We start from the raw sequence: 25,492 nt of genomic DNA on the forward strand, positions 1-25,492 counted from the left end.
AAATATGCATTCATGTGCTCAAACAGATAATTGAGTGCATAAAATATATATGGATCATTGTGGATACTTGGGTTATGGAGCAACACATAAACCCTGATTTTATAAAGCTTCCTGGAGATAGCCATCATTTCTAATTCTAAATGTTGGATTAAAATAGCTGGGATTTATCCTCATACCATGCACAAGCATTTACTCCATTGGGGGATTGGGCAGAACATAGAAATGATAACCCCAGAATGAAACTGTAATACATCTGATAGTAGGGTGACCGGATGTCCCATTTTTATATGGACAGTTCCGTTTTTTGGGACTTTTTCTTATATAGGCACCTATTGTCCCTATCCCCGTCCTGTTTTTTCACAGTTGCTATCTGGTCACCCTATCTGATATTGCATGTGCATATAAGTTTAACTTTCAATGGGGGGAAAATTTCAAACCCCATTTTTACAGGTGGTTTTACTCTCTCAACATGATCCTCTGAAATGTGCCTTCATGTGCTGAACATCTTATATATTTTTCATGCTTGTGATGACAGAATAACATACCATATTTTGGGTCATTCTCTACACTGTTTTATTTCCTCATTTACAAATAATTAAGATATTGGTTTTCTTTTCTTAGGCCAAGGATCAGGAGGAGTACATCCTGCCACAAATTTAAATTGCATGAGAAGCTCTCAGCTACAGAGCTGAAAGGGATATAAAAAAGGATATAAAATACTGACAGGAAAACCTCATGGTCTAGGCTCACTGGCTATAATTTCAAGGTTAATGATGCTAGAAAATGCCTTGTCAGCGCTCAGAGTGATCCCCATGCCAGCACCATACTTTCTACTAGAGGCATAATACTCTGCTTTTATATCAGCCCTGACGTTTCCTCAGCCTGTCCTTACACTGGATGAATTGCTGCACCTTTACAATTTTCCTTGTTACATTAATTAATGCCTTAAAAGCCAGTGATAGGTGACACCCTCCTCTGAGTTGTCGCATGTTCCAAGTTGGACAATTAAGTTGGGATTTCATGCTGTGCTGTGCAGAAAAAATGGAAGGCAAAAGTAGCTTTTTGCCTCATTCTGAGCTGCTCTAAGGGCCAAAGGTGCCCAGTGAATTGCTGTCATATATGGCAGCCTCCTGTAGCATGGAGCAGTCTAGAATCACCACAGTGATATGCACTATAGAGACACTCCTCTTGTCCCTGGATCTACTGCCAATATGCCCGCTGCAGCAGGGCTTGCAATGGAGGGGCAGCATAGGGCTATCTACAGTGACCCTATGTAGGACCTGCACCAGGGAAATGCTTCTTTGGTTCCTTGGGGGCTGTTTATGGCCCCTATGCAGCAACAGAGATGTGGTGGCATATAGAGACTGCAGTGGAGTGAGAATCTCACCTCCAGTGCTGCAAGCTTCATTTCCAATTTAAGATCAGAACATGACATTTGAGGAAGATTCCAGCTTGTTCCTGTGTTTCAGAGGCATTATAAGGCAATGAGGGATATACAATGCGATACTTTTTAAGGGCCATGTTCTCAAAGGTGCCTCACCCTATCCTTTGTTAGTGTGCATTATCACTTGTGCAGTCATACAGAATTTACATGTCCCAGGACCCATTTATGGATGAAAAGAAAACACAAATGTGTTTACGCACATAAGTTCAACCATGTGAGTGCACAAATGATAGTATACAAAACATGTGCTCCCACTAATGTACAAAACTTGTATGCACAAAGTAGCATGCACATAAATGGAGGCCATGTTTTGAGAATTGTATCCTAAATGTTGTTCAGTTTCCCCAAGAAGCTTGTTTTCATCCATAGACATGAAAAAAGTGCCATGTTTTTTGTAATGAATGGGTAAATTTATGTAATATTTTCAAATTATCTGGGGTGATGGGAGGGTTGTTTTCCTTTGATCATGGTGAGGTTTTTCATAATCTATAGCAGCTTGTGGATAAAGATCTCAGTGTACTGTGTAAAGATTAGTAAACTGAGGCACAGAGAGATTAAGGCCCATCTCGTCAATGGTATTTAGGTGCCTAACTCCCATTGTTTTCAATAAACGTTAGGTCCCAAAATACCCTTGAGAAGCTAAGCCTAAGTGATTAGCCTAAGATGATCACAGTGAGAAAATATCTTGGAGGAGAACAACTCCCAGCAGGTCTTGTGACATCCTGTCCCAGGCTCTAACTACTTGTATTATGTTAATAGAGGCTCCTTAAAAAATCCTGCTGACAACAAGATTAAATTCTTTTTTGCTGTTCATTACAGATGTGTATCTACTAGTTACAGTTTATGGTAGGGCACAGTCACCATAGATTTTTTTTAAAATATATAAACAAACTCACCCATTGTCTCCTAAATGCATTGGAGTTTCTGAATGCAATATTAATACATTTGTTATAAGCCTGACTTCAGGGTAAGAGAAAATTAAATCTATTAATCAAGGAGTGTTTTTACCTCACTGAAGGAAGCTGCAGTTGTCACAGGGGTATCCTACCATCTAGAGAAGGCTTTTAGCAATTTGGCAAACAAAATCATACAAGTTTTACATTTCTCTGTTTTCTGCAAACTTAATGTTTTTTGCAAAATGAATTGACATTTATAGTTAGGGCCCTACCAAATTCACAGCTATGAAAAACACGTCACGGACTGTGAAATCTGGTCTTTTATGTGGCAGCAACTCTGCCTTCAGAACTGGGCTCCTGGCCAGCAGCTGCCACTCACCATTGCCCAGCTCTGAGGCAGAAGCAAGGGTAGCAATACCACAACCCTCCTACAATAACCTTGTGTGACTCCCCTCAACTCGTTTTTGAGTCAGGACTCCTAGAATTACAACACTGTGAAGTTTCAGATTTAAATAGCTGAAATCATGAAATTTACTATTTTTAAAATCCTATGACCGTGAAATTGACCAAAATGGACCGTGAATTTATAGTTTAATTTGATAAAATTACAGCATTCATTGCACAACCCTAAATGTTTTTGAGTTGATTTTTTTTTCTTTTTTTACACTTGGGTCCACCTTTAGCACTTCAGTGGTAATAAACAGAGATGTAAGGTATTATTGTTAATTATTCAGAACCACTTTCTCTTGGGCTCAAACATTTACAAACATTACGTCTCTCAGTGTCTCCATGAGGCACTGTGGTTGCTGTTAAAACTCAATTTATCACAGCATCTGAGATCCCATAGTTATTGTAAATGTAGGAAAATACTGTAGCATCTCAGATAGCCTGGGTGGTACTTGGTAAATGTTGATTTTTTTTTTTAGGTCTCGATTAATCAAGCTATCCTTATTCAGCAAAGCATTTAAATGTGTTTAACTTGAAGCAGGTGCTTTGCTGAAGTAAGGCCTTCATGAGAACAACATAGATAGATTGTAGTAGGTCCATTTTCCAGATGAGGAAGTTAAGACACAGGGATGTGAAGTGACTTGTCCTAGGGAAGCATGAGCCAGTGGCAGATCTAGAATTAGAACACTAGTATGCCTGCCTTCTAGCCAGTGTCAAACAACAATTTAATGCTAGAGCTGAGAAATATAATCCAGGAAGGCTAATTTGTAGTCCTTTCCTCTAATATTAGGCTGCCTCCACTGAATTATTATCAAAGTATTTCACAGCTGCTCCTGAGTCTACTACAGGTGGAAGAGGTGATTCTGATGTTAGTAGATGATTCTGAGAGGTGGATGAGGCTTTTTTTAAACAACTAACAAAATCATTCAAAGCCCGAGATTTGGTGGTGATGGGGGACTTCAACTATCCAGATATATGTTGGGAAAATAACACCGCGGGGCACAGACTATCCAATAAGTTCCTGGACTGCATTGCAGACAACTTTTTATTTCAGAAGGTTGAAAAAAGCTACTGGGGCGAGAGCTGTTCTAGCCTTGATTTGAAAAAGAGAGAACTTGTTGAGAATTTGAAAGTAGAAGGAAGCTCGGGTGAAAGTGATCATGAAATCATAGAGTTGCATTCTAAGGAAGGGTAAGAGGGAGTACAGCAAAATAGGACCATGATTCAGGAAGGCGGATTTTGTAAGCTCAGAGCGCTGACAGGTAGGTCCCCATGGGAATCAAAACTGAGGGAACAAAACAACTGAGGAGGAGTTGCAGTTTTTCAAAGGGACAACATTAGGGCCCAAAAGCAAGCTATTCCGATGGGTAGGAAAGAAGAAAATGGGCAAAAACCACTTGGCTTAACACGAGATCTTGCATGACCTACAAAAAAAAGGAGTCATATAAAAATGAAACTAGGTCAGCATTACAACAGGAATACTAAGGCAAATACACAGGATATGCAGGGGCAGATTAGAAAGGCAAAGCACAAAATGAGCTCAATACTAGCTATGGGAATAAGGGAAACTTTTTATCATCTATTAGAAGCCAGAGGAACTAGACAAGGCGGTAGGCGCACTGCTCACTGAGAAGGGAGAAACAATAACAGGAAACTGGAAATGGCAGAGATGCTTAATGACTTCTTTGTTCGGTCTTACACCGAGAAGTTCTGAGGAATGTCTAACATGTGACCACCAAGCTAAATATGATCACATATGATTGCTGTTGCATAAAATGCAAACTATTCTGGATGCAAAAGTGTGTTGTGCAATCTTCTTTCCGCTCTTCCCTGCACTGGTTAGGCCTCAGCTAGAGTATTGTGTCCTTCTGGGCACGCATTTCAAGAAAGTGTGGAGAAGTCCAGAGAAGAGCAACAAGAATAATTAAAGATCTTGGAGACAGACTATGAAGGAAGGCTGAAAGAATTGGTGTTGTTTAGTTTGGAAAAGAGAAGACTAGAGGGGACATGATAGCAGTGTTCAAGGTATCTAAATGGTGTCCTAAGGAGGAAGGAGAAACTTGTTCACCTTAGCCTCTAAGGATAGAAAGAAGCAATGGGCTTAAACTGCGCACAGGGAGATTAGGTTGGTTTAGGAAAAAGTTCTAACTGGCAGGTAGTTATACGCTGGAATAATTGCCTAGGAAGGTTGTGGATCTCTCTCTCTGGAGATATTAAGAGTAGGTTGATTAAATGTCTTCCTGGTGGTCTAGACAGTATTTGGTCCTGCCATGAGGGCGGGGACTGAACTCGATTGACCTCTCGAGCATCCTTTCCAGTTCTAGAGTCTCTGAAATCTATGAATCTATAAGGGATATTATTTTGCTGCATACAGTATTTTAAGGTGGAGATTTGGTATCCTAACTTCACTCAATGTCATAACATAATTGAGTGTTTGAAGCTAACGCGCAAGATGCTTAATTGTAAATTACTGTAACCTCTTAACTTCATTGTGGCTATGCTGATTTCCACCAGCAAGTGTCTCTGTTTCTGTCAAGAGTCTAATCTCTTCTAATATTAACTTTACTACACTGACCTAGGTATCAAGTATCAGAGGTAGCGTGTTAGTCTGGATCTGTGACAGCAGCAGAGAATCCTGTGGCCCTTTAGACTAACAGAGGTTTTGGAGCGTGAGCTTTCGTGGGTGAATACCCTTCGTCAGACGCAGGTAGTGGAAATTCCAGGGGCAGGTATATATTATGCTAGCAGCAAGCTAGAGATACGAGGTTAGTTTCAGTCGGGAGGTGAGCCCCTGTTCTATGAGTAGAGTGTGAAAACCAAGGGAAGGAGAAACTGGTTCTGTATATGGCAAGCCATTCACATCTTTGTTTAGTCCAGAGTCTGATGGGTGTCCAAATTTTGTGCAAATAACTGAAGCTCAGCGTTTTCTCTTTGCAGTCTGGTTCCTGAAGTTTTTTTTGCGCAGGATAGCCACCTTAAGTCGCTATAGTGTGGCCAGAGTTGAAGTGCTCTCCTACAGGTTTGTATATTGCCATTCCTGATATCTGATGTGTCCATTTATCCTTTTCCGTGTGACTGTCCAGTTTGGCCGATGTACTAGCAGAGGGGCATTGCTGGCATATGATGGCGTATTACATTGGTGGACGTGCAGGTAATGACCATGATGGTGTGGCTGATCTGGTTAGGTCCTATGATGGTGTCACTGGTGTAGATATGTGCAGAGTTGGCATCGAGGTTTGTTGCATGGATTGGTTCTGGAGTGGATTACTATGGTGCGTGGCAGTTGTGGAGAATACGTTTCAGGTTGCAGGTTGCTGTGGCGAGGACTGGCTCTGCATCCCAAGACCTGTGAAAGTGTGGGATCATTGTCCAGGATGGGTTGTAGATCCCTGATGATGCGTTGGAGGGTTTTAGCTGGGGCTGTATGTGATGGCCAGTGGAGTCCTGTTGGTTCTTTCTTGGTTTGTCTTGCAGTAGGAGGCTTCTGGTACACGTCTTGCCTCGTTGATCTGTTTCCTAATTTCTCGTGCGGGTATTGTAGTTTAGAGATGCTTGGTGGAATTTTGTAGGTGTTGGTCTCTGTCTGAGGGTAAGAGCAGATGCGGTTTCCCTCAGTGCTTGGCTGTAGACAATGGATCGTGTGATGTGCCCGGATGGAAGCTGGAGGCATGAAGGTAGGCGTAGCGGTCGTGTTTCGATATAGAGTGGTGTAATGTGACCATCGCTTATTGCACCGTGGTGTCTAAAGTGGACCTCCCGTGTAGATTGGTCCAGGCTGAGTTGATGGTGGGGTGGAAGTGTTGAACGTGGTGGAATTTTCTAGAGTCTCCTTCCCATGGTCCAGATGATGAAGATTCATAATGTAGCGTAGGTAGAGAAGGGGTGTGAGTGGACGGAGCTGAGGACCGTTGTTCCAGGTCAGCCATAAAAATATTGCGTTTGTGGGGCCATGTGGGTGCCTAGCAGTGCCACTGATTGGAGGTATATATGTCATCAACTTGAAATAGTTGTGTGTGAGTATAAAGGCACAGAGCTCAGCAGCCAGTTGTGCTGTGGCATCATCAGGGATACTGTTCCTAACAGCTTGTATTCCATCTGTGTATAAATTCATTAAAATTTATAAATGTTTAGTAGAATGTGTTTTAAAACTGTTCCATTTGGATGGTTTAAGTAAGGATCTGAACATAAGATAAAGGCCATTAAAGAGTTGTCATTTTGTTTTGAAAAAAGCTTTCTAAAGGTCATAAAAAGGAGCATCAAAGCTAAAATTACATTTTGTCTGATGCACAAGCTGAAGGAAGCTTCCCAGCTAAACTATCTCTAATTCTATGTTCCATCCCTAGTGTATATTTTCACAAATATTTTCTTGTTTTACATATTTGATTTGCATCCAAAATGCTGACACAGCTCCACTTGGGTTTTTCAGTCTTACAACATTTATGCAGGCAACACAATAGCAGCATGCTTCATTGCCAGAGTTTCATTTGAGTTCTTTTTTTTTTTAATTCTCCCCCCTTTCTAAAGAAGAATGTTTAAGTGGTATTTCACTGTTCAGTTTTTGCACCTTCAAGAATAAATAACTTTACCAACAAAATAATTATTATTCAATTACTGCATTGAACTGCTTCAAATTGTCTTTCTAAAGCTATACAAATAGTGAGCCCTGCACTACACTTAAGAAAACTATCTAAAATGTGGAATATGCTCATTTTTTATGATAAAAAGGAAAAGAAATTGAAGATATATTATTTTGTCTGGGTGGGGTGAGCACAGACTCCTCCTTTCAATAAGGGTTTCTTCATAATTGTATTAAGTTCATTTATATTACATACATGCATGCATGTGTGGGCACACACATGAATTCACTTGAATTAGTTAATATATAACATAGTTCTTGGAATGTGTGGAGGGTTTTTAAAGGGTTTTGTTTATTGTTGTTATTTAAAAAAAAAGCTCATAAATCAGTCCTGGTGGTATTAATTACGATTCAAAGCTATGTGCTCTTGTAATAGAAAACTGTTCTGCTTTCCCATTCCCTAGGTGATAATTTATCCTATTTTTACCTTACCTAGGCAGATTTTAACACTGAATTGCTGAGACCTCTTAATTATCAAAGGGCTGACATTGTGCTATACCCGAATCCTACCCCTGCTTCTGCATCCCTTTCAGATTTGTCTGGATTACTATTTGTGGACCTGTTTTAACTCCAGATAATTTCCAATTAATTCAGGTTCACTAAGGGCTTGTCAACACAGCACAGCAAAGTGCTCTAAAGGGGTGTGATTTGTAAAGTGCTCTAACTGCCCCATGTAAACCCCGCCAGCTGCTGTAAAAGGTACCTAGTTTGCATTAATCTAGAGCTTGCCAACAGGGTCTATGTAGGGGCAGTTAGAGCGCTTTACAAATCACCCCTCTCTAGAGTGCTTTGTCACAATGTGTAGACAAGCCTTTAAAGGCCTTTTACATAGCAAACATAGTTCAGGACACAAACATTTGTGGAGTGTCTAGACTAGCATTTATTGTTGGTTAATTTGCATTGATTCACAACAGGACTTAAAACAAGACCCTGGAATGCAGATTTAAAAGAATTTATCTAACTACAAACTTGTACTTCATTCCAGAGATCCCTGAAGATCCACAAATCGCAGAAGAATATTATAATGATGCGTTTGATTCTTGTTCGGAAACAAGTGAGGAGGAGGAGGAGAATATGGAAGTATCACAGACTGTCTCTAAAACAAATCAACAGGTATACATGCTTCTTTGTGTTAACAGCATATGTGCAGGTGCTAATTTTTCCAATTAAAATAGCAAATAGTAAAATACCAAAGTGTTTAATCCTGAGAGGTTGAGCAGCTGATCTGAGAACTATGAGTGTTTGGTGCCTCTTGATATCACTGGCAGGAGAGTGAGTGAGTGAGTGAAAGACTCCTACATCACTTCAACATTCGGGGTAAAACTTCCAAAGATGTCTTAGTGACTTAGGAGCTTGAGAGTAAAATTTTCAAAAACGACATGAGCACTTAGGAGCCCAAGTCTCATTGAAAGCTAATGGGCTGCAGACTCCTAAATGCCTGTCACTTCTGAACGTGGGGTTTATCTTCCAGAGTCACTTAGGAGCTTTTGAAAATTTTACCCTAGACCTTCAACCTATGTGTTGTATGCGTTTGAATTGTACTATCTGTTTCTAATTTCAGTTGCAAGCTTTTGATGGGACTGTGACTTTTAACATTTTTATGGAACCAAACATACTGCTACTGCTAAACAAATTATAAATAACTTCTAACTAGCTGATTGCCCCAAACTGTATTTTTCTTCTTTAGGCACAAATAAGGTTGCTTGTTATTGTGTGTAGGGAAGTATAACTGCCTCTCTAACACTGTGTTAGGGAATCAGGAATTTATGCCATCAGTTAAACTGGGCTTACGCAAAAACAGTTTCACTTCTGATCTGGAAATGTCCAGGTATTATACATAAACCAAGGTACCATTCAGATTGAACACAAAAGAAGGTGATCGTGTTTCAATTGTGTTTTGCTGCAGAGAAAATTTTAAAAAAAGAAATTAATGTCTTAAAAAAAGCTTACTAGAAATCAAAATAGGCTTAAGACTGTAAAAACAGTACTTGATCAGATCCATATGTCCCTTCAAAAGTATGAAGCTCCTTCCCACATTGTTTTTGCTACAGATGTATGAACATTCAGAAGCAGTATGTATATCCTGGTAAAGCTGCTGGGCAGTGATTTTTCAAAGTAATAATTAGTCAATCAAAAATCAGTGGAATATGTCAGGGAACGCTTTTGATGTGATTGTTCAGGATCTGTAGTCTGCAAGGGCTACGCAGACTGAATCTAACAGTGGTGCATAAGCCACTCAGCCGCTTGAAAAATCCATCATAATGTACTCCCAAAAATACACTATTGCTCACTTTCATCAGCCCTTATTGTATTTTTCTTCTTAGTGCTATGCTTTAAGTTTTCATTTGACTTTCATCATTGATGTCAGAGAGTTCAATCATAAAGTGTCAGTCAGTAGTGGTTTTGAACGTGAATACTGCTCCTTAGAATTAACAAAAGACAGCAGATATAAAAAGAGTTCTTAATAATACAGAGTAAATTAGGTATTGGTAGTCAGATTTAGGCAGAGTGACATTTAATCATTTCTTAGTGATTCACAGTTCAGTGACAACAACAGCTAGTATTGGGGATTGGGAGAAATATTTAATTGACACTCCTTGTCAGAATCAGATCCCTCATCTACATATGCCTATTTGTTTTCCCCCACAGCACACATGCACAGATTCTGTTAACATAACGGAAAGATGTATGTGCATAATGAGAAGGAGAGCATCCCCTGTAATATCCACTTTTTTAGCACTGCTTCTGTCAAAGAAGTGACTCTTTTTCTTTGGTTTTCCCCTATATCAGCATCATTGTTCTGGCAGAGGCTGATCCTGTTTGAGAATATTGTTAATACAAACAATCTTTCACTTTTCAGGGGAAAAAAGCTGAATTTTAAATTTTCCATTTTACAAGTGAAGAGTTGGGCCTGATCTGAAGCCCACTGAGGTTAATGGGAGTCTTTCTCTTGACTTCACTGGGCTTTGGGTCACACCCAATATGAGTAAAACTAAAATCTTTTTGGTAGAGTCTGCCTTACTAGTAAATTTCAGGGACTGCTTCTGCTCCCATTGATTTTAATGGCAAAACTCCAATTGAGTTCCATGGGAGTACGATTGGACTGTTAATGTGGAGTGAAGCCCTTTTGATATATCCTTCATACCCTTCCTTCCTTGAAATAACCTGAAAAAATACAACCACCAGTGAAGTGGTTTGGATGTGTGTTTTTAAATGCGTTGTACTGTGTTACCTGCGAACTCCTGCAGAGTCTTCCTTCTGTAAGAAGTTTACCTTCATAGTAACAGTAGTGGCATGATCAATGAATCCTTTATTACATGCATGGGGCACAACTCCATTTTACCACAGGGAGAAGGGTATGCAGAGAAGCCCTACACCTTGGCTGTCATTTGGACAGATTCAGTGTCACAAACCTCTGCTTAATTCTCCAGCCCAAAGCCAGTTTACTCAGGTTTTGTGCAGGGGAGAGGGAAGATTTAACCTTTAATAACTTTGACAATTACTTTTCCAGGCTTCTGGCTCCCTGATGGTTATACATATATTTGTTCAAGGAACACTGCTTTTCTAATTGCATGAGAGCTAACAAGGACAAATAGCAAGGGAATCTGAAAACTTTCTTTAAAAATCATCAGCAAAAAATATTGCTGTTCAATAAAAGTTTCATGTTGGCTTTAATTTAGCTGACGTGATAATGGACACACTCCATTTCAATTGATTGTCTTGCTTTTTATGCGTGCTTTTGGTGCTAATGCTAATATAGGACTTATCTTCGATGATTTCGTAAGGCAAAAGTCTAGTTAATTCTATACATTAGCTTCCTATTTTGAATGTCTGCTTAGACTCCAGAGCCAGGTCAGCAGCTGGTGTAAATTGGTAGAGCTCTGTGAGCTTCATCAGAGCTGTGCTGAATTACACCAATGAGAATTGGGCTCAAGATATCTGAGATACAGCAACAAACTTGACTTTGTTGTTCTGCATATAAAAATGCATGCAGTATGTTTTTTAATATGCCAATAAACCAGACTTGGTAGACTACGAGTGCTGGCAGACTGTGTGCTGCTGTTCACCCAAGAAGTGCTCCATTAGGTTCCTAATGCATGCCTTAGCATAGACTATTGCTGTTAGAATACGATTCTTTACTTTTACGTTTAACATGTCTATGCGTTCGCCCAGGATAGCTTTTTTGCATGGAAGAGCCCTTCCATGTTCATTTCCAAAGCCCCTTACTGCTACTCATTAGGGCTTTGCCTTCTCAGAAAATAGGTATATTTTTTACATTGAGGTAACTATCTTGATGTAAAATCTGAGTGGAGCCAAAACACAGATAGTTTTACCTAAGTGTAGCTAACTGAAATCAGCCATGTACCTCTCCCCCACACTCAGCTAACTAAGATTGACCTTGACTAGCTACATCGAGGTAAAAACTACAGTAACTTTGATTCACCAGGATTTTAAAAACACACCATTTTTGCAAGGAAGACATAGGGTACGTCAACACAGGGATAAAGGACCAATGGTACAGCCACATATCGCAGGGTCTAGGGCTAAAAATTACTGTGTTGCCATTCAGGCTCGGACTGGAGGCCAAGCTCTGGGGCTCTCCACCCTCAGTGTCCTAGAGCATGGACTCCAGCCTGAGTCCAAACATCTACACAGCATTTTTTCAACCCTGGATGCTGAGCCATGCAAGCTTGAGTCAACTCACCCAGGCCAACTGTGGGGTTTTTTAATCCCTGTATAGACTTACTCTAAGTCTCTCTTGAAGATCTGTTGTGGGGTCTACAGAAAATGTGCTACCCCATAATGACATGCGAGAGGATCCATTTGGGAATAGTTAACATAATCTCATATAGGTAGTGCCAAGCCCCTTACCCAGCTATCTGTCTGTCTGTCTTTAGATTGCCCATTCCCTGGGGACTTTTTTTTATTGTTGGTGCTACTGGAAATAAATAATAATTATGTAAAAGCTCAATTTGTGGGGATAGTGAGGAAGGAGAATCCAGGCACTGTATCCTTCCACCAGTTCCTATTAAACAGAGAAAACAAGGAGACAGTTATTAACACTTTTCCCCTGCAATTTTGAATATATTCCTTGCTTGTTAATTTTTTTTAGACCCTCATTTCATTTTTTTAAAAAGAGCTCTTTAGTCATTGATACCCCCTGGATCCCAAATGGATGAATCTAAGCCAATTAAAAATATTAAACACTTCCCTTTTTAACTTTGACAGCAGAAAATGATTTCAAAGCAGCTTCTCAAACTGCGGTTGAAAAGGCATCTTAGAGCTTTGTGGGTTGGGCAGTTTAAAACTGTCACTTTTCTCCTCCCGACCTTTCCTCCCTCTCTCCTCTCACCATATGCCTGCAGTCATCCTGAGCAATGGAGGAGTATATAATAGTGGAGAACTGCCTGGATACCCATAATCTGATCATTTTAGTCCTGAATATATGGGGGTGGAGGAGTCTGATTATGTATGTTTTATGTTGAGAGCATCTTTTTTTTTTTTTTAATTGGGGGTGGGGTGTGCAATTTGGACTCCACTGAAACACACCTTTCCACATTAACTCTTTCTAGCAAAGTGTTTTTGTTTGTGTTTGTAAAAGCAGCAAAGCATACTGTGGCACCTTATAGACTAATAGACGTATTGGAGCATGAGCTTTCGTGGGTAAATTTAGACTCTTTGCTGCTTTTACAGATCCAGACTAACACGGCTACTCCTCTGATACTTGTTTGTGTTTGTTACTCCATTAGGCTACAGTACACACAATTAGGATACTATATTGGTGCTTTAGTATAACAATTATATGCTTTAACCCAGCGTTAGCAAAAATGGAAAATTTGGAAAATCATTTCATCTTTGTAGCTTCGAGATACGCCAAATGTATAAAGAAGGGAATAGTGGGCAAAGCAAAATGATCAATAATCCAACACAAAAACTTTCAGCAAAATACAAAGTTTCTGCTGAAAGACAATATATCCTCAACTTACATGCAAAAGGCTCTTTTCTCCATAACAGCTCATTTCTTACCCAAGGGAAGTTCTGCCCCAATGAAGCCATGCTTCCTACCTGCACCAGGAATGGGAGCAAAACTTAATATATTGCCTTCGTCTTAAGTATATTGGTGTCAGGCACCGTAGGAACAACCACTGTCAGAATTCAGCTACAAACCTGGATGTTTCCTTTAGATGTCTCCTCAGACTCTAAAGCCAGACCTTCAGCTGGTGTAAATCAGCATAGGTCCACAGACTTCCTCAAAGCCGTGCTGATGTGTCTCAGTGAGAACTGGACTCAACATGTCTCTTTGAGATACAGCAAGAAACCTGATTTTGTTGTTCTGCATAGAAAACAGTATGTTTCAATATGTCAGTAAACTAGACTTGGTAGGCTGTAGGTGCAGGCAGACTGTCAAAGGGTTGATCAGCAAGCTTGTCTGTAAACATCTGAAACAGACCTCTGAATCCCCACAGCAGAGCAGAAATTTTAACCCCCTCACCTCTTCTCATCTCTTTTTTTTTTTAAAGTAAGGCCTTGTCTACATGGCGAGTGAGTGCACAGCAGCCATGGTTTGAATCTACAGCGCTTTATTCTGCTGCACACTAACTGGTTGTGTGGATCCTGCTGTCGCACACAACAAATTCCGTACCTTAAAGCATGCTATGAAATTTTGTGTGCTGTAGGAGAGTCCATGCAGTGAGTTAGTGCACGGCAAGCTAGTACGCTCTAGATTTATACTCTGGCTTGCACTACTCTAATGTGCCATGTAGACAAGCTATATGTTTGTTACTGGTGAGAGGTGCTGGTTTAACACACTTATTTACATACAGAACAAATACAGTGTTGACAATAGTATTACAGACTTCTGCACAGTATCTAGTCAATCTGTTTCAACCCTCATCTGTGGGACTACCCAGGTAAAAGGATAGTTCAACCACCTGGACCACTCAGTCTTTGCTTCTTTGCTGAGATTGCTAACACAGATACAGTTTAATGCCCTACTAATCTAACTTTAAAATATCAGAGTCTGTTTCAGATATAAGCACATTAAGCAACTTAAGGCCATACAAAATTAAATCATGCTTAATCCTAAGAGTTCTCACTTGAGCACAAACAAGCATTAGCTAGCTAAAGACTGCCAGTTTAACATGGTATGTAGTCAGTGAGGCATGGCTGGTATCCATCTGCTAGTATTTGAAGTACCTAGTAGAGTACAAATAGCAGTTTGTGTACAACAGCCATTCCCCCCCAACTACAGGAGCCTAGAATGGACAGTTTAGTAAGATGATGTCGAAACATAAAATAGCATGCTAGTCTTAAAGTGTGAAGGTAATTCCATGTGGCTAGTGTAGTTTGTTTTATACACTACTATAATGTATTTCTTACACAGGACACTAATTTAAATTTAAGTTTTAGAATCAATATACATTGTTAAAATATTATGGATGAAATCCTGGACCTATTGAAGTTTTGCCATTGATTTTAATGGGACCAGGTTTTCGTCCTGTAGCTTCAAATAGTACAGAAGTGCCACACTTTTAAATAGCATACTGTAACCTGTCTTGAAAATTGCACCTGGAGTTTACCTTTTGACTTCAGCAGAATATGTTAACTTCTCACTGAAACATGCCCTGATATGTACTTTACATTCAGGACTTCAGCTTATCTTCACCAAAGTGCATGAATAATTCTTGGAGGAATCAAGGCCATAATTGCAAAAAACTATGGTCTGTTATCTAGTGCTTCAAATAAAAAAAAGCTATAATCTTTTTTCTTAAAGTAAAAAATCCCCAATTAGTAATTGCAGCTACAAATTATAATATTTTTTATGAGATGCAGGCAGATAAAACATGAGGCCTTGGAAACTTTGGAATCATTAAGGAGCTCTCATTTTCCCCTGCTCAGCATGATATTGCTTTAGATTATTCGGGACTAATTAATGTAAAATGCTGATGTTTTGACTGAGATTGCAAGATACTAAAGAGCAGCACAAATTCTATAAAGCATCCTGCATATTTGTTGTACGTGTTTGCAGTTCTGTAAGGCAACTAACATTAGAAAATCATCGTCTCTAATGTCACCCGAAACTTGACACTTGGGAACAAAAAAAGTAGAAAATGGCCTTGCTCAGTGGGTTCATTGTGTATATTTTTTTACAATATGGAGTTCCACTGTTGACATCAGTAAGATTACTCAGAGTAGGAAACTCCTTGATAGTTAGTGTTTGCAGGATCACACTCTTGGTGTAGAATGTTTAACATTCTAATGTTCTAATTCTAATATTCTTTCTCACTCTTCCACAACTAGGACAGTGATGTCGAGGCAATGGTCAGGTATTTGGAGAATGTCCTGAATAACAGCTCTCTAGGTGAGATGATGTCTCTTCTCCAGAACTAATAGTAATATTTACTAAAGTCTTCTGCCATCTTTATGGTCTGCACTCCACTCATTCCCTTTTCAATCCAACTGCTTTAAGATGACTTTATAAAAAGTGGCCTTCTTTAAAATTGCCTCCTTTGTTAACTCCAGGAAACATCAAATGCAACCGCCTGTAAAGATGACATTGTTTTGCTATCATGTTGTGAGATGGACAGAAAGCATTATGGATAGTAGTAAACTGAAGCATATAGTGATGATGTCCATAAGAAAAGATTTTGAAAACTAGATATCAGAAAACTTTCTCCTCCAAAGAAAAAAATCTTTAAATCTGTCATATGCAAAGAAGCAGATTGTTTTCACTTAGGCCAAAAGGACCATGGAGTTCAGTTCCATAGTGAAAGTTGTTAGGCATTAAAAAGTCTGGTTGAAGTGCCTTATTGCTATCATTTTCCTAGAGTGGAGAAAAGATTTTGCAGCTTTAACATTTATTTTTAGAATGGACCAGCTCTGAGTCTGCTAAAGCTAATTAGCAATTTATCACACGATAAGAGAGAGAGGCCACCTAGGAGAAATATCGTGTCACATTACCCAGAAGAAAAATACTGCAATTGTGTATTTGTGACTGCAAGAAAAAGAAAAGAAAAATAACATGTTGTTTCAAGTTACAGTATTTACGAGCTTCATGACATTACATGTGATTAGATATTTTCTTCCATTCCTCCTCCCTCATCAGTGATCTCAGCATGGTCAAGTGAATAAAATACAGATCTTGGTGGCTAGAGGCTAGTGGTCTATTCCCGGCTCTGCCATTGACTTGCAGTGAGACCTTGGGCAAGTCACTTTATCTTTGTGTCTCACTTTCTGCATCTGTAAAATGGGGATAAGACAACTTATCTTTGTATAGGACTTCACAATTTTCAGATGAAAGTGAAGTATATCTGTTTAGTCTTATGCTAATTATGCTTAAAAATAAAATAAGTGGGGCTATGTCCAATCAAAAATTGACTAAAACAAAATGTGGTAATTTGCTTTATTATATCACGTGGAAAGGATTTATTTTTATAATATTCTTTACTAGAATTCTATAGATATGTCATAGATATTAGCACATATTATAATGATAGAAAAGGCAATTAAAGTTGTCTTTTTTAATTCAGCAAGGATTGGAAAGAAAACAATATTTTCTTTAATATACAGTGTCTCCCTCTTGGCAGATATGTAATAACATTGATTTCTAAGTTTGCAAGATTTTAGCCCAAAAGTCCCTTTTTCAAATCCTAGTTATGAATTTTCATTTCTTAGGAGTTAAAAGTAAAGTTTAAATGAGGGAAAAATATTAGGCTGAGATTGGCACTGTCACTATCCTAAAGAACACAGGATGTTAATTAATTTTGTTGGAGTTCCTTATTGTTCCACAATTTTCCACAATGTTTCTCTGTTTACACTATCGAATGCCTTTTGAAAGTCTACGAAATTGATGGCAGGACTGCCTTGGAATTCAGTTGCGTTTTCAATAATCGGTCTCAGGGTGAAAATAGCATCTGTGCACAGTCTTCCTTGTCTAAATCCAGACTGTTGTTCATGTAGGATGGTATCCATCTTTCTTTTCATTCTGTTTCAGAAGACTGCTGCTAATACTTTTCCTGTGACAGATAAAAGTGTTACTCCCTTCCAGTTTGAGCAACTCTTTAGATCACCTTTCTTTGGTAACTTGATTATGATACCGAGGGTCCATTCTTCCAGCACTTTCTCCTCCATCCATATTTTGTTGCACAGCGAACAGGGATATTATATACCCTGACTAAATTTTAGCAAGGGGCTAAGGGAAGGTGCTGCTCTGGAGGGAGCTGGAGGTCACTGCTCGGTGGGGGGGAGCAGGGGCCAGCAGCACCAGCTGCCGGGGGGCCACCAAGGTCAGCAGCACCAGCTGCTGGGGCCACCGAGCAACAGCTGCTCCAGCTGTCCCTGAGACCACCCAACTGCCACTGCTCCCACTGTCCTGGGACTGCTGTTCAGATGGTTCCCAGGGCGAACTGCACCAGCCGCTGCTTGGGAAGTCCCTGGGGTCAGCTGCCCAGGACCGCCCAAGCAGCGGCCGGTGCTGCTGGCCCCGGGGCCACACCAGCAATTCCGGTGCAGCTGGCTGCAGGGCTGCCCAAGTGGCTAGCTGCAGAGCCGCTCCAGCAGCGGCCAGTGTGGCTGTCCCTGGGGCTGCCGGAGCAGCTGGCCCCTGGGACTGGCTGGTTGGGTGGCTCTGGGCTCAGTCACACTGGCTGCTGCAAAAGTCATAGAGGTCGCAGACAGTCATGGAATCTGTGACTTCTGCAACCTGTGTGACAGACACAGAGCCCTAGTCATTGAAATGAGAACCTCACATTTCATTTGGGTTTTTTGTCATGCTTTTTCATTTGGGATTTATAATGGGATTAAGTTGAATTTTTTCAGGCAGATTTTAAAACAAAAATATAAAATTTTCTCTAGCAATTTTTTGTCGGAGGTACCGTTCCTTGTATTACAGTTTCCTGTATTACACATTGTAACACATAAATAAAGCATTTCACTGAAGTTAGAGGGTGGGATGCGAAAAATCGGTATTGACTTCAGTAAGATCTCTGATGCTCTTAGCAATTACAAAGTGCCATACTTGTCCAGAGCGTCCAGAAGTATGCTGGTAAGTATTCATACCAGAGTAAATACATTTATCTTTTAGTGTACATCACTGACATAATAATTAGATGTGGGATCCATGGCCTCCATTTTCTCACCACCATTTTCGTTCTGTGAATTCTCTTAATTTGAATGTGGTCCTAGATTCCGTATGACTTTCACAAAGCAGAATGTCCAATTCACATGGTCATGCGGTAACTTGTGCACGGCATGGCATTTACAGATTTGGCATGAATTTAATTAAATTAACAATAACCATGTGAAATTAAAGAGCTGTTCTAAAGTGCTGTGAATTGTACAAAAATACTAGGAACTTGTGCAGATTTTATGCTGGTCAGAATCTACCAGGACATTTCCATTTTCAAAGCTATCATGAAGCAAAATTTTGCAGTTTCACATAGCTCTTAGTGTAGGTCTAACCAGCACATACCTTTTCAAGTCAATAGAGGCAATGTTACTGATTATGCATTAAATATGCAGTCCATTTTTCAGAGTATAAGTGTCTGCGAATAGAGTTTTTTCAGTGTAAAAACTCACAGTTTGAGTTTCAGAGAATGAAATTCTGACCCTTTTAAAGTCCGATTGACTTCACTGGGAATAAAGGGTTTTTTACTGGGTCAATATGATCATACTTACAATTCAGTATAGTCCACTATTCTTTTTGGATTGCCTGTACCGCTGTATATAGGGTAAGTTTTGCATCAGACAGGACAGGAATGGAATTCTCTCTCCATGCTGTTTAAAAAAAAAAAAAGGTAAAAAAAATTGAGGAGGTCTCAGAAGAAAGCCACAAGAATGAATTTCATTTTGGAAATGAAAGACCTAAGGAGTTCAGTCTGTTTAGCTTATAGGAGAAAGTTAGAGGCAATGTGATCTCTTTGTATTAGTAGCTGAATAGGGTGAAGATATTTGATACTGGAGGGCTCTTTAATCTAGCAGGTAAAAGTATAACAAGATCTAATGGTTGGAAGTTGAAGCTAGAAAAATTCAAACTGAAAAGAAGATGCAAATTTTTCAATGAAGGTAATTAGCCATTGGGACAACTTATTGAAAGATGTGGTAGATTCTCTATCACATGAAATCTTTAAGATTTGCTGTCTGCAAGATATGCTGTAGCTCAATCACAAATTATTGGGCTGTAGGGAGGAATCACTGTGTGAACTTCTCTGGCCCGTGTTATGAAAGAGCTGATTGCAATTGTCCCTTCCGGCCTTAAAATCTGTGAACAGATGTGGATCACAGGATCTGTTGCTATGGAGATCCTCCAGTCCTTCTCCTCCATCCAGTGGAGCGAGGGTAGGGGAGGGGCAGGGTGAAGAGAAGGGGGATGCTGGGGTCATAGAGGCTGGTGCCCAGTTACTTGTGGGCAGGGGGGTCTTCCCGCATTTTCCCTCTCCAGATGTCCCCAGCAAGCAGACTAGCTAGCTGGGCTGGATGCTGGGGAGGTCATTTCCCCCTAAAATAAACTTAGAAAGCTGTCATCTTATAGTTTTGAAATGTCTGTGCTCTGAATGGTTTATTTTAAATTATCTGAAGAATCAATAGAGATTTCATTGTGTTAAATAGGTGTGCAACAATAGTTATTTGGCCACTATCTAAAGGAGAATAGCCATTCATTTAGTGCTGATTTATGGGTGGATTACTCCTGGGGGAATTCTGCGCCACTGCGCATGCACAGAATTTATGTCCCCCACTGATTTCTTTGCTTCCCCACAGAAAAATGACTTTCTGATGGAAAAGCAAAGGGAAGCCCCAAAAGCGGTCATGTGCCTCTCCCCAGCAGTATGTTTCAGGTGCCCATGGCAGCTGGCAGAGAGGTAAATAACTGTGGGGCAGGGGTGAGGACTGGGGAAGACCTGACTGGTGGTTCCTACCCTGTTCTGGGCTCAGCTTCTAGCCTGGGCTGGGGAGGATGGGACTTCCTCTTCCCCTGTGTGGCATCTGGGGCGGGGGTGGGGCACATGTCAGACCCACCTCTAGATTTCTCCTACAGCTGTAGGAAGCTCTACAAACTCCCCTCCCCCACACACGCTTTCTGCACTCATCACTCCTCAGCTACAGGTGGAGGAATCACTGTGCAGGGAGCTGCTCTCCCATCCACCCCTGTGCATCCAGAAGCCCTCATACCAGATCTTCACTCCGAGCCTCATGTTCCCCCGCACCCAGAAACCCCCCAGTGAGCCTCACTTCCTCTGCAGCTGGACCACCCTGATGAGCCACCCACACCCAGATCCCCACCCTACCGAGCCCCAACCAGCTCCACCTGGATCACCACCCCACTGATCCCCGTTCCCCCAGCATCTGGATGCCTCACTGAGCTTCCCCCCACCCAGGACCTCCCTGCCGAGATCTAGCCCCCCCCACACTCAGACCTCCCCTGCTGACCTGCCCCCCAACCATCTTCACCTGGACCCCCCTGCATAGTCCCATTACCACTGCACCGAGAACTGCCCAACAAGCCTCTGTGCATCCAGATCCCCCCACATCCGGATCCCCCACTGAGCTGCCACTCTCAGATTGCCCCACACAGAACCTCTCAATCCACACCTGGATCCCCCCACACTGAGCCCCTCCACACTTGGATCCTGCCTTGATGAGCCTACCTGCCCACACCTGGTTCACCAGGCATGGAGGGGCAGGTCCCTGGGGTGTTTCTGGGGCAGGCATGGTCCTTGCGCTGTGTCAGACTTGGGTGCAGTCTCACTGCTGAGTCCATGTCCTAGGGTGGAGCTGCATAGTCATCTCCCACCTCTGTGCAGCCAGTGGTCTGTGCTCCCCAGTGCCATGCTGGAGCCTCCACATTTATTTGACAAATAAAATTTGCAGAATTTAGCAGAATTGTAAAATATTGTGTGCAGAATTTATTTATTTATTTGGTGCAGAATTTTTAACTTTTTGGTGCAGAATGCCCTCAAGAGTAGTGGACAAACTGCGCCGAACTAGATGCAAAATATCATATTAATCAAGTGACTGCTTAAAGAAAAATATCTCTGATGAAATAATTACCTTCTTTGAGGCCAGGGTTGCCAAGGACCCTTGGAAAAGTCTGTGAGGATTGTTATGCTAGCAGTACAAAAAGCTCTTCACCAACCTTAACTGAAACCCCATATTTAATTATAACAGCCCCTTCCCAGGATACTCCAGCCTGATGCCCTTGCATCAGCTATACAATGCCCATAAGATGTTGTTTAATGGAAGGGAAGCTATTAGTTTGTGTTTTGAGACCAAGTTTTGTTTGGCCACTTGCCAACATAGAGAGAAGGCAAAGTAAGAATGGTTTATTTAGCTTGAGTTCCCAGAAAGTCAAGAAGGATGTCTTTAATAATGATTTGTCAGAGCAGAAGAATCAAAAGTATTGGAGCAATAAATATACCAGGACACTACTAAAGGAGAATATACACCTCTACCTCGATATAACATGACCCTATATAACACAAATTCAGATATAAAGTGGTAAAGCAGCGCTCCGGGGGGACGGGGCTGTGCATTCTAGTGGATCAAAGCAAGTTCAACATAATACAGTTTCACCTATAATGCGGTAAAAAATTTTGGCTCCTGAGGACAGCGTTATATCAAGGTAGAGGTGTACTAGCTTCTTACTACAATGATGTACCTTGCAATATTACTATTAGCTAGAATTTAGCGGCCTGCCAGGCTTAATACTACTTTGTCTTAAGAAAAGTGCCATTTGCGCCTTCTTTTTAAGCCACAGGTAGTCGGGGCATCAGTTTTATCTCATATTTGAAATGTAGCAACAGCACTGAGGCCCGAAGCATTATACTAGGGCCTGGGTACATTACTGATTGAGAGCGAGCAGCCCCACCTACCAAGTCATCAGCATCATTTGGGGTAGCCCCTGCAAAGTACTGACCACTCCAACATTTCCTAGGTTTAGTCTACACTAGCAACTCATGTCAGTAGAACTACGTTGCTCAGGGGTGTGGAAAATCCATACTCCTCAGTGACTCAATTATACTGACCTAAACTCCTGGCGTAGACAGTGCTGTTGACAGGAGGGCTTTTCCCATCGACATAACTACCACCTCTTGGGGATGTGGATTAACTACACCCATGGGAGAAGCCCTCCTGTCAGCATTGCACTGAAGCGCTACAGCAGCTGAGCAGCACCATGTGCCGCTGCAGCCTTTTAAGTTTAGACAAGCCCTTAGTTTAAGATATTGAATGATAACACAGCTGAAGTTGATAAGGGGCTTCTGTACACAGAGACATTTGGGGAAATTAATCTGCATTAACTAAAGGTGTAAATTAAAAGTGGATTAGTTAAATTGCATTACGCCCCTGTGAGGACACTCTCATTCACAATTAGAATAACCTAAATTCGGTTTAGTTTAATTCAGTTGGGCATTGAATTACACTAAACTGAATTAAGGTCACTTCAATTCTTAATGAGAGTGTCCACCCAGGGTTTAATCTAGTGTATAGAATATAATTTAAATTCACACCTTTAGTTTATTCGGATCAACTTTTCTCAATGTCTCCCTATTGATAAACCCATTCATACACATGCTTGCATCATAGATCATGGTTGACCAAGTTATTAGACGAATGTTTACATAGTTTTGCCCTGAAATTGAACCTCTACAAGCATAGAAACTTAGAGTGATATCTTTTTAGTAGCTGCAGTACAAATTAATTGTTGAGAAGAACTCAGTGAGTCATTTCTCACCATTTTAACTATAAGCACATAGACAAAACTTTGAGTACACAGTAACATTTAGGCACCAGACAAGTAGCTTGGGCTACTGAATGCAACCTCACCTATTTAGTAAATGGCCTTTGGTAGTCTGTATTTCACCTTCACCAATGATTGTCTGAGTTTTCAGTGAAGGGTAGCTGACATTTTCTAAACCTGGAGGCTCGTGAGGAGTAACCTCACTTATAAAACATATCTGACTGATTCCACTTGTCTTATCCCCCCTCACTTCAATAACAACATGATTTTAGTGGCCAGTATCTCAAAAACTACAAGAAACAAGGCTAGGCACCATCTGAATGCTCGTAATCCCATCGTTCAATGGTAAAGCATTAATTATTAATGCCAATAGCTTGTGAGTATAATGGCTGCTAATATCATATTGGAACTGAAGTGAAAGTAAGGGAGGACTGGATTTTAAAGCATGGGTGTTGTGTAATTGATTGACTCCCCCTATCCCTCCTTATTTTGGTTGCCATTGTATAGTAGTTACATAAAACCTCTCAGTTCAATAGAACATAAAGAAATATTAATATTAATCCTGTGGCTGCTGTTTCCTTCTGCCTTCAAAGTCTGAGGGCTTGTCTACATTAACATTTAGTTCATGGCAAGCTGGGGTGTGAATCTAGCCCGCCATGGTTTAACTATTCATGTGCACCCCACTGATTAACAGTCTGCTAATGCACTTTGATCTAGGCCTGTTTCAAAGAGAACTAGATCAAAATACTGTAATATGCATCAGCAGAGTGCCCATGAATAGTTAGCCCATGGCAGCTAGTGTGGGTAGATTCACTCCCAGGTTGCTGCAGTCTAATTGTTTATGTAGACAAGGTCTGAGAGACCATTTGAAACCCAGGCTGCTGCTGACATCATAAGGATTTCTTCTTTCCAGATACAGGGGGGAGCTATAGCAGCCTCACAACAAATGCTGACGCTATGAGACAAAATTGCTTGATTGTCCTGCTCCATTACATAGAGAGCACGGGTCTAAGCTTGAAAGGTATAAAAAAGACCTAGGGTCAAAGTGTGGCTGGCCATTCATGTGTGAGGGAAAAGTAAAGGGGTCTACTAGTGTACCCAAGGCAAGAGAGAACCATTATTTGGAGGGGTCGATCAGCCTGAAGCTCTAGAATCATAGAATCATTGAAGATTAGGGTTGGAAGAGACCTCAGGAGGTCATCTAGTCCAACCCCTGCTCAGAGCAGGACCAACACCAACTAAATCATCCCAGCCAAGGCTTTGTCAAGCCGGGCTTTAAAAACCAATAGGGATAGCGATTCCATCATCTCCCTAGGTAACCTATTCCAGTGCTTCACCAACCTCCTAGTGAAATAATGTTTCCTAATATCAAACCTAGACTTCCCCGACTGCAACTTGAGATCATTGCTTCTTGTTCTGTCATCTGCCATCACTGAGAACAGCCTAGCTCCATCCTCTTTGGAACCGCCCCCTTCATGTAGTTAAAGGCTGCTATAAAATCCTCCCTCACTCTTCTCTTCTGCAGACTAAATAATCCCAGTTCCCTCAGCCTCTCCTCGTAAGTCATGTGCCCCAGTCCCCTAATCTTTTTTGTTGCCCTCCGATGGAGTCTCTGTCTCCAGTTTGTCCACATCCCTTCTGTAGTGGGGGGACCAAAACTCCAGCAGCCCCAAGAGGTGTGCTTGGTTAAGTAGAGGTGACTCCATGGTCTCTCCTCTTCTGCATATCAGACTCTGTCAGGATGGGTGCTGGCTATACTTTATTAAAGGTGTATCAAGAGCCACAGCCCTGCACCTTCCTCCAAGCCCTGCATTGCCATAACAACCTCTTCACAGCAGTCAGGCATCTTTCCCCCATCCATCATCCTGAGCAGTGCTGTCTCTTGACCATTTCTAAAAGGGCTGGAACTAGTCTTATTCTGACAGCAGCTCTTTCAGCTACACTCCTGAAATCACTGGGGAGCTCACAACGCCCCTGTGCAGTAGGTAAATGGTGAATACTATGGAAATCCCTTCACTCACGACAGCAGAAGTCTGAGGCTGTAAGCACAACACTGAAACCTTACAACATGATCAAGCCAAAGGAGGAACTTGGCTGTTAGAAGAAAGATCTTGTTCCTATAAATAAATGAAAAGTGAATGAAACAGAAAACAAGTCTAGGTAAATTTCTTTTTGTTGAATAGTTTCTCTGTCCTGTTTTTTTCCCATGTGAATGTCCTTTTTGTGTAATACAGTGGTTGAATGACAATTATTGTAAACTGTAAATCTGCTTATCCCTGTGAACTGAGTTGTCTCAATGTGCATATAATAATCTAATTAATCTTTAATTAATACAG

The 25,492-nt window shown here is 41.0% G+C and overlaps 1 protein-coding gene across 6 annotated transcripts in view; it reads left to right on the forward strand.

The window, feature by feature from the left end:
* NEK11 (NIMA related kinase 11) overlaps window positions 1-25,492 on the forward strand; it is a 194,273-nt gene that overhangs the window by 128,812 nt on the left and 39,969 nt on the right. For all 6 annotated transcript variants that reach the window (XM_075062499.1, XM_075062500.1, XM_075062504.1 and 3 more), the window contains 2 exons: window positions 8,409-8,536; window positions 15,725-15,785. In XM_075062499.1, the coding sequence (XP_074918600.1) occupies window positions 8,409-8,536; window positions 15,725-15,785 (189 nt within the window). The remainder of the gene's footprint in view (window positions 1-8,408; window positions 8,537-15,724; window positions 15,786-25,492) is intronic.

The sequence above is a fragment of the Chelonoidis abingdonii genome, chromosome 2 (genome assembly GCF_003597395.2).
Source record: "Chelonoidis abingdonii isolate Lonesome George chromosome 2, CheloAbing_2.0, whole genome shotgun sequence".
NCBI classification, from domain to species: domain Eukaryota; kingdom Metazoa; phylum Chordata; order Testudines; family Testudinidae; genus Chelonoidis; species Chelonoidis abingdonii.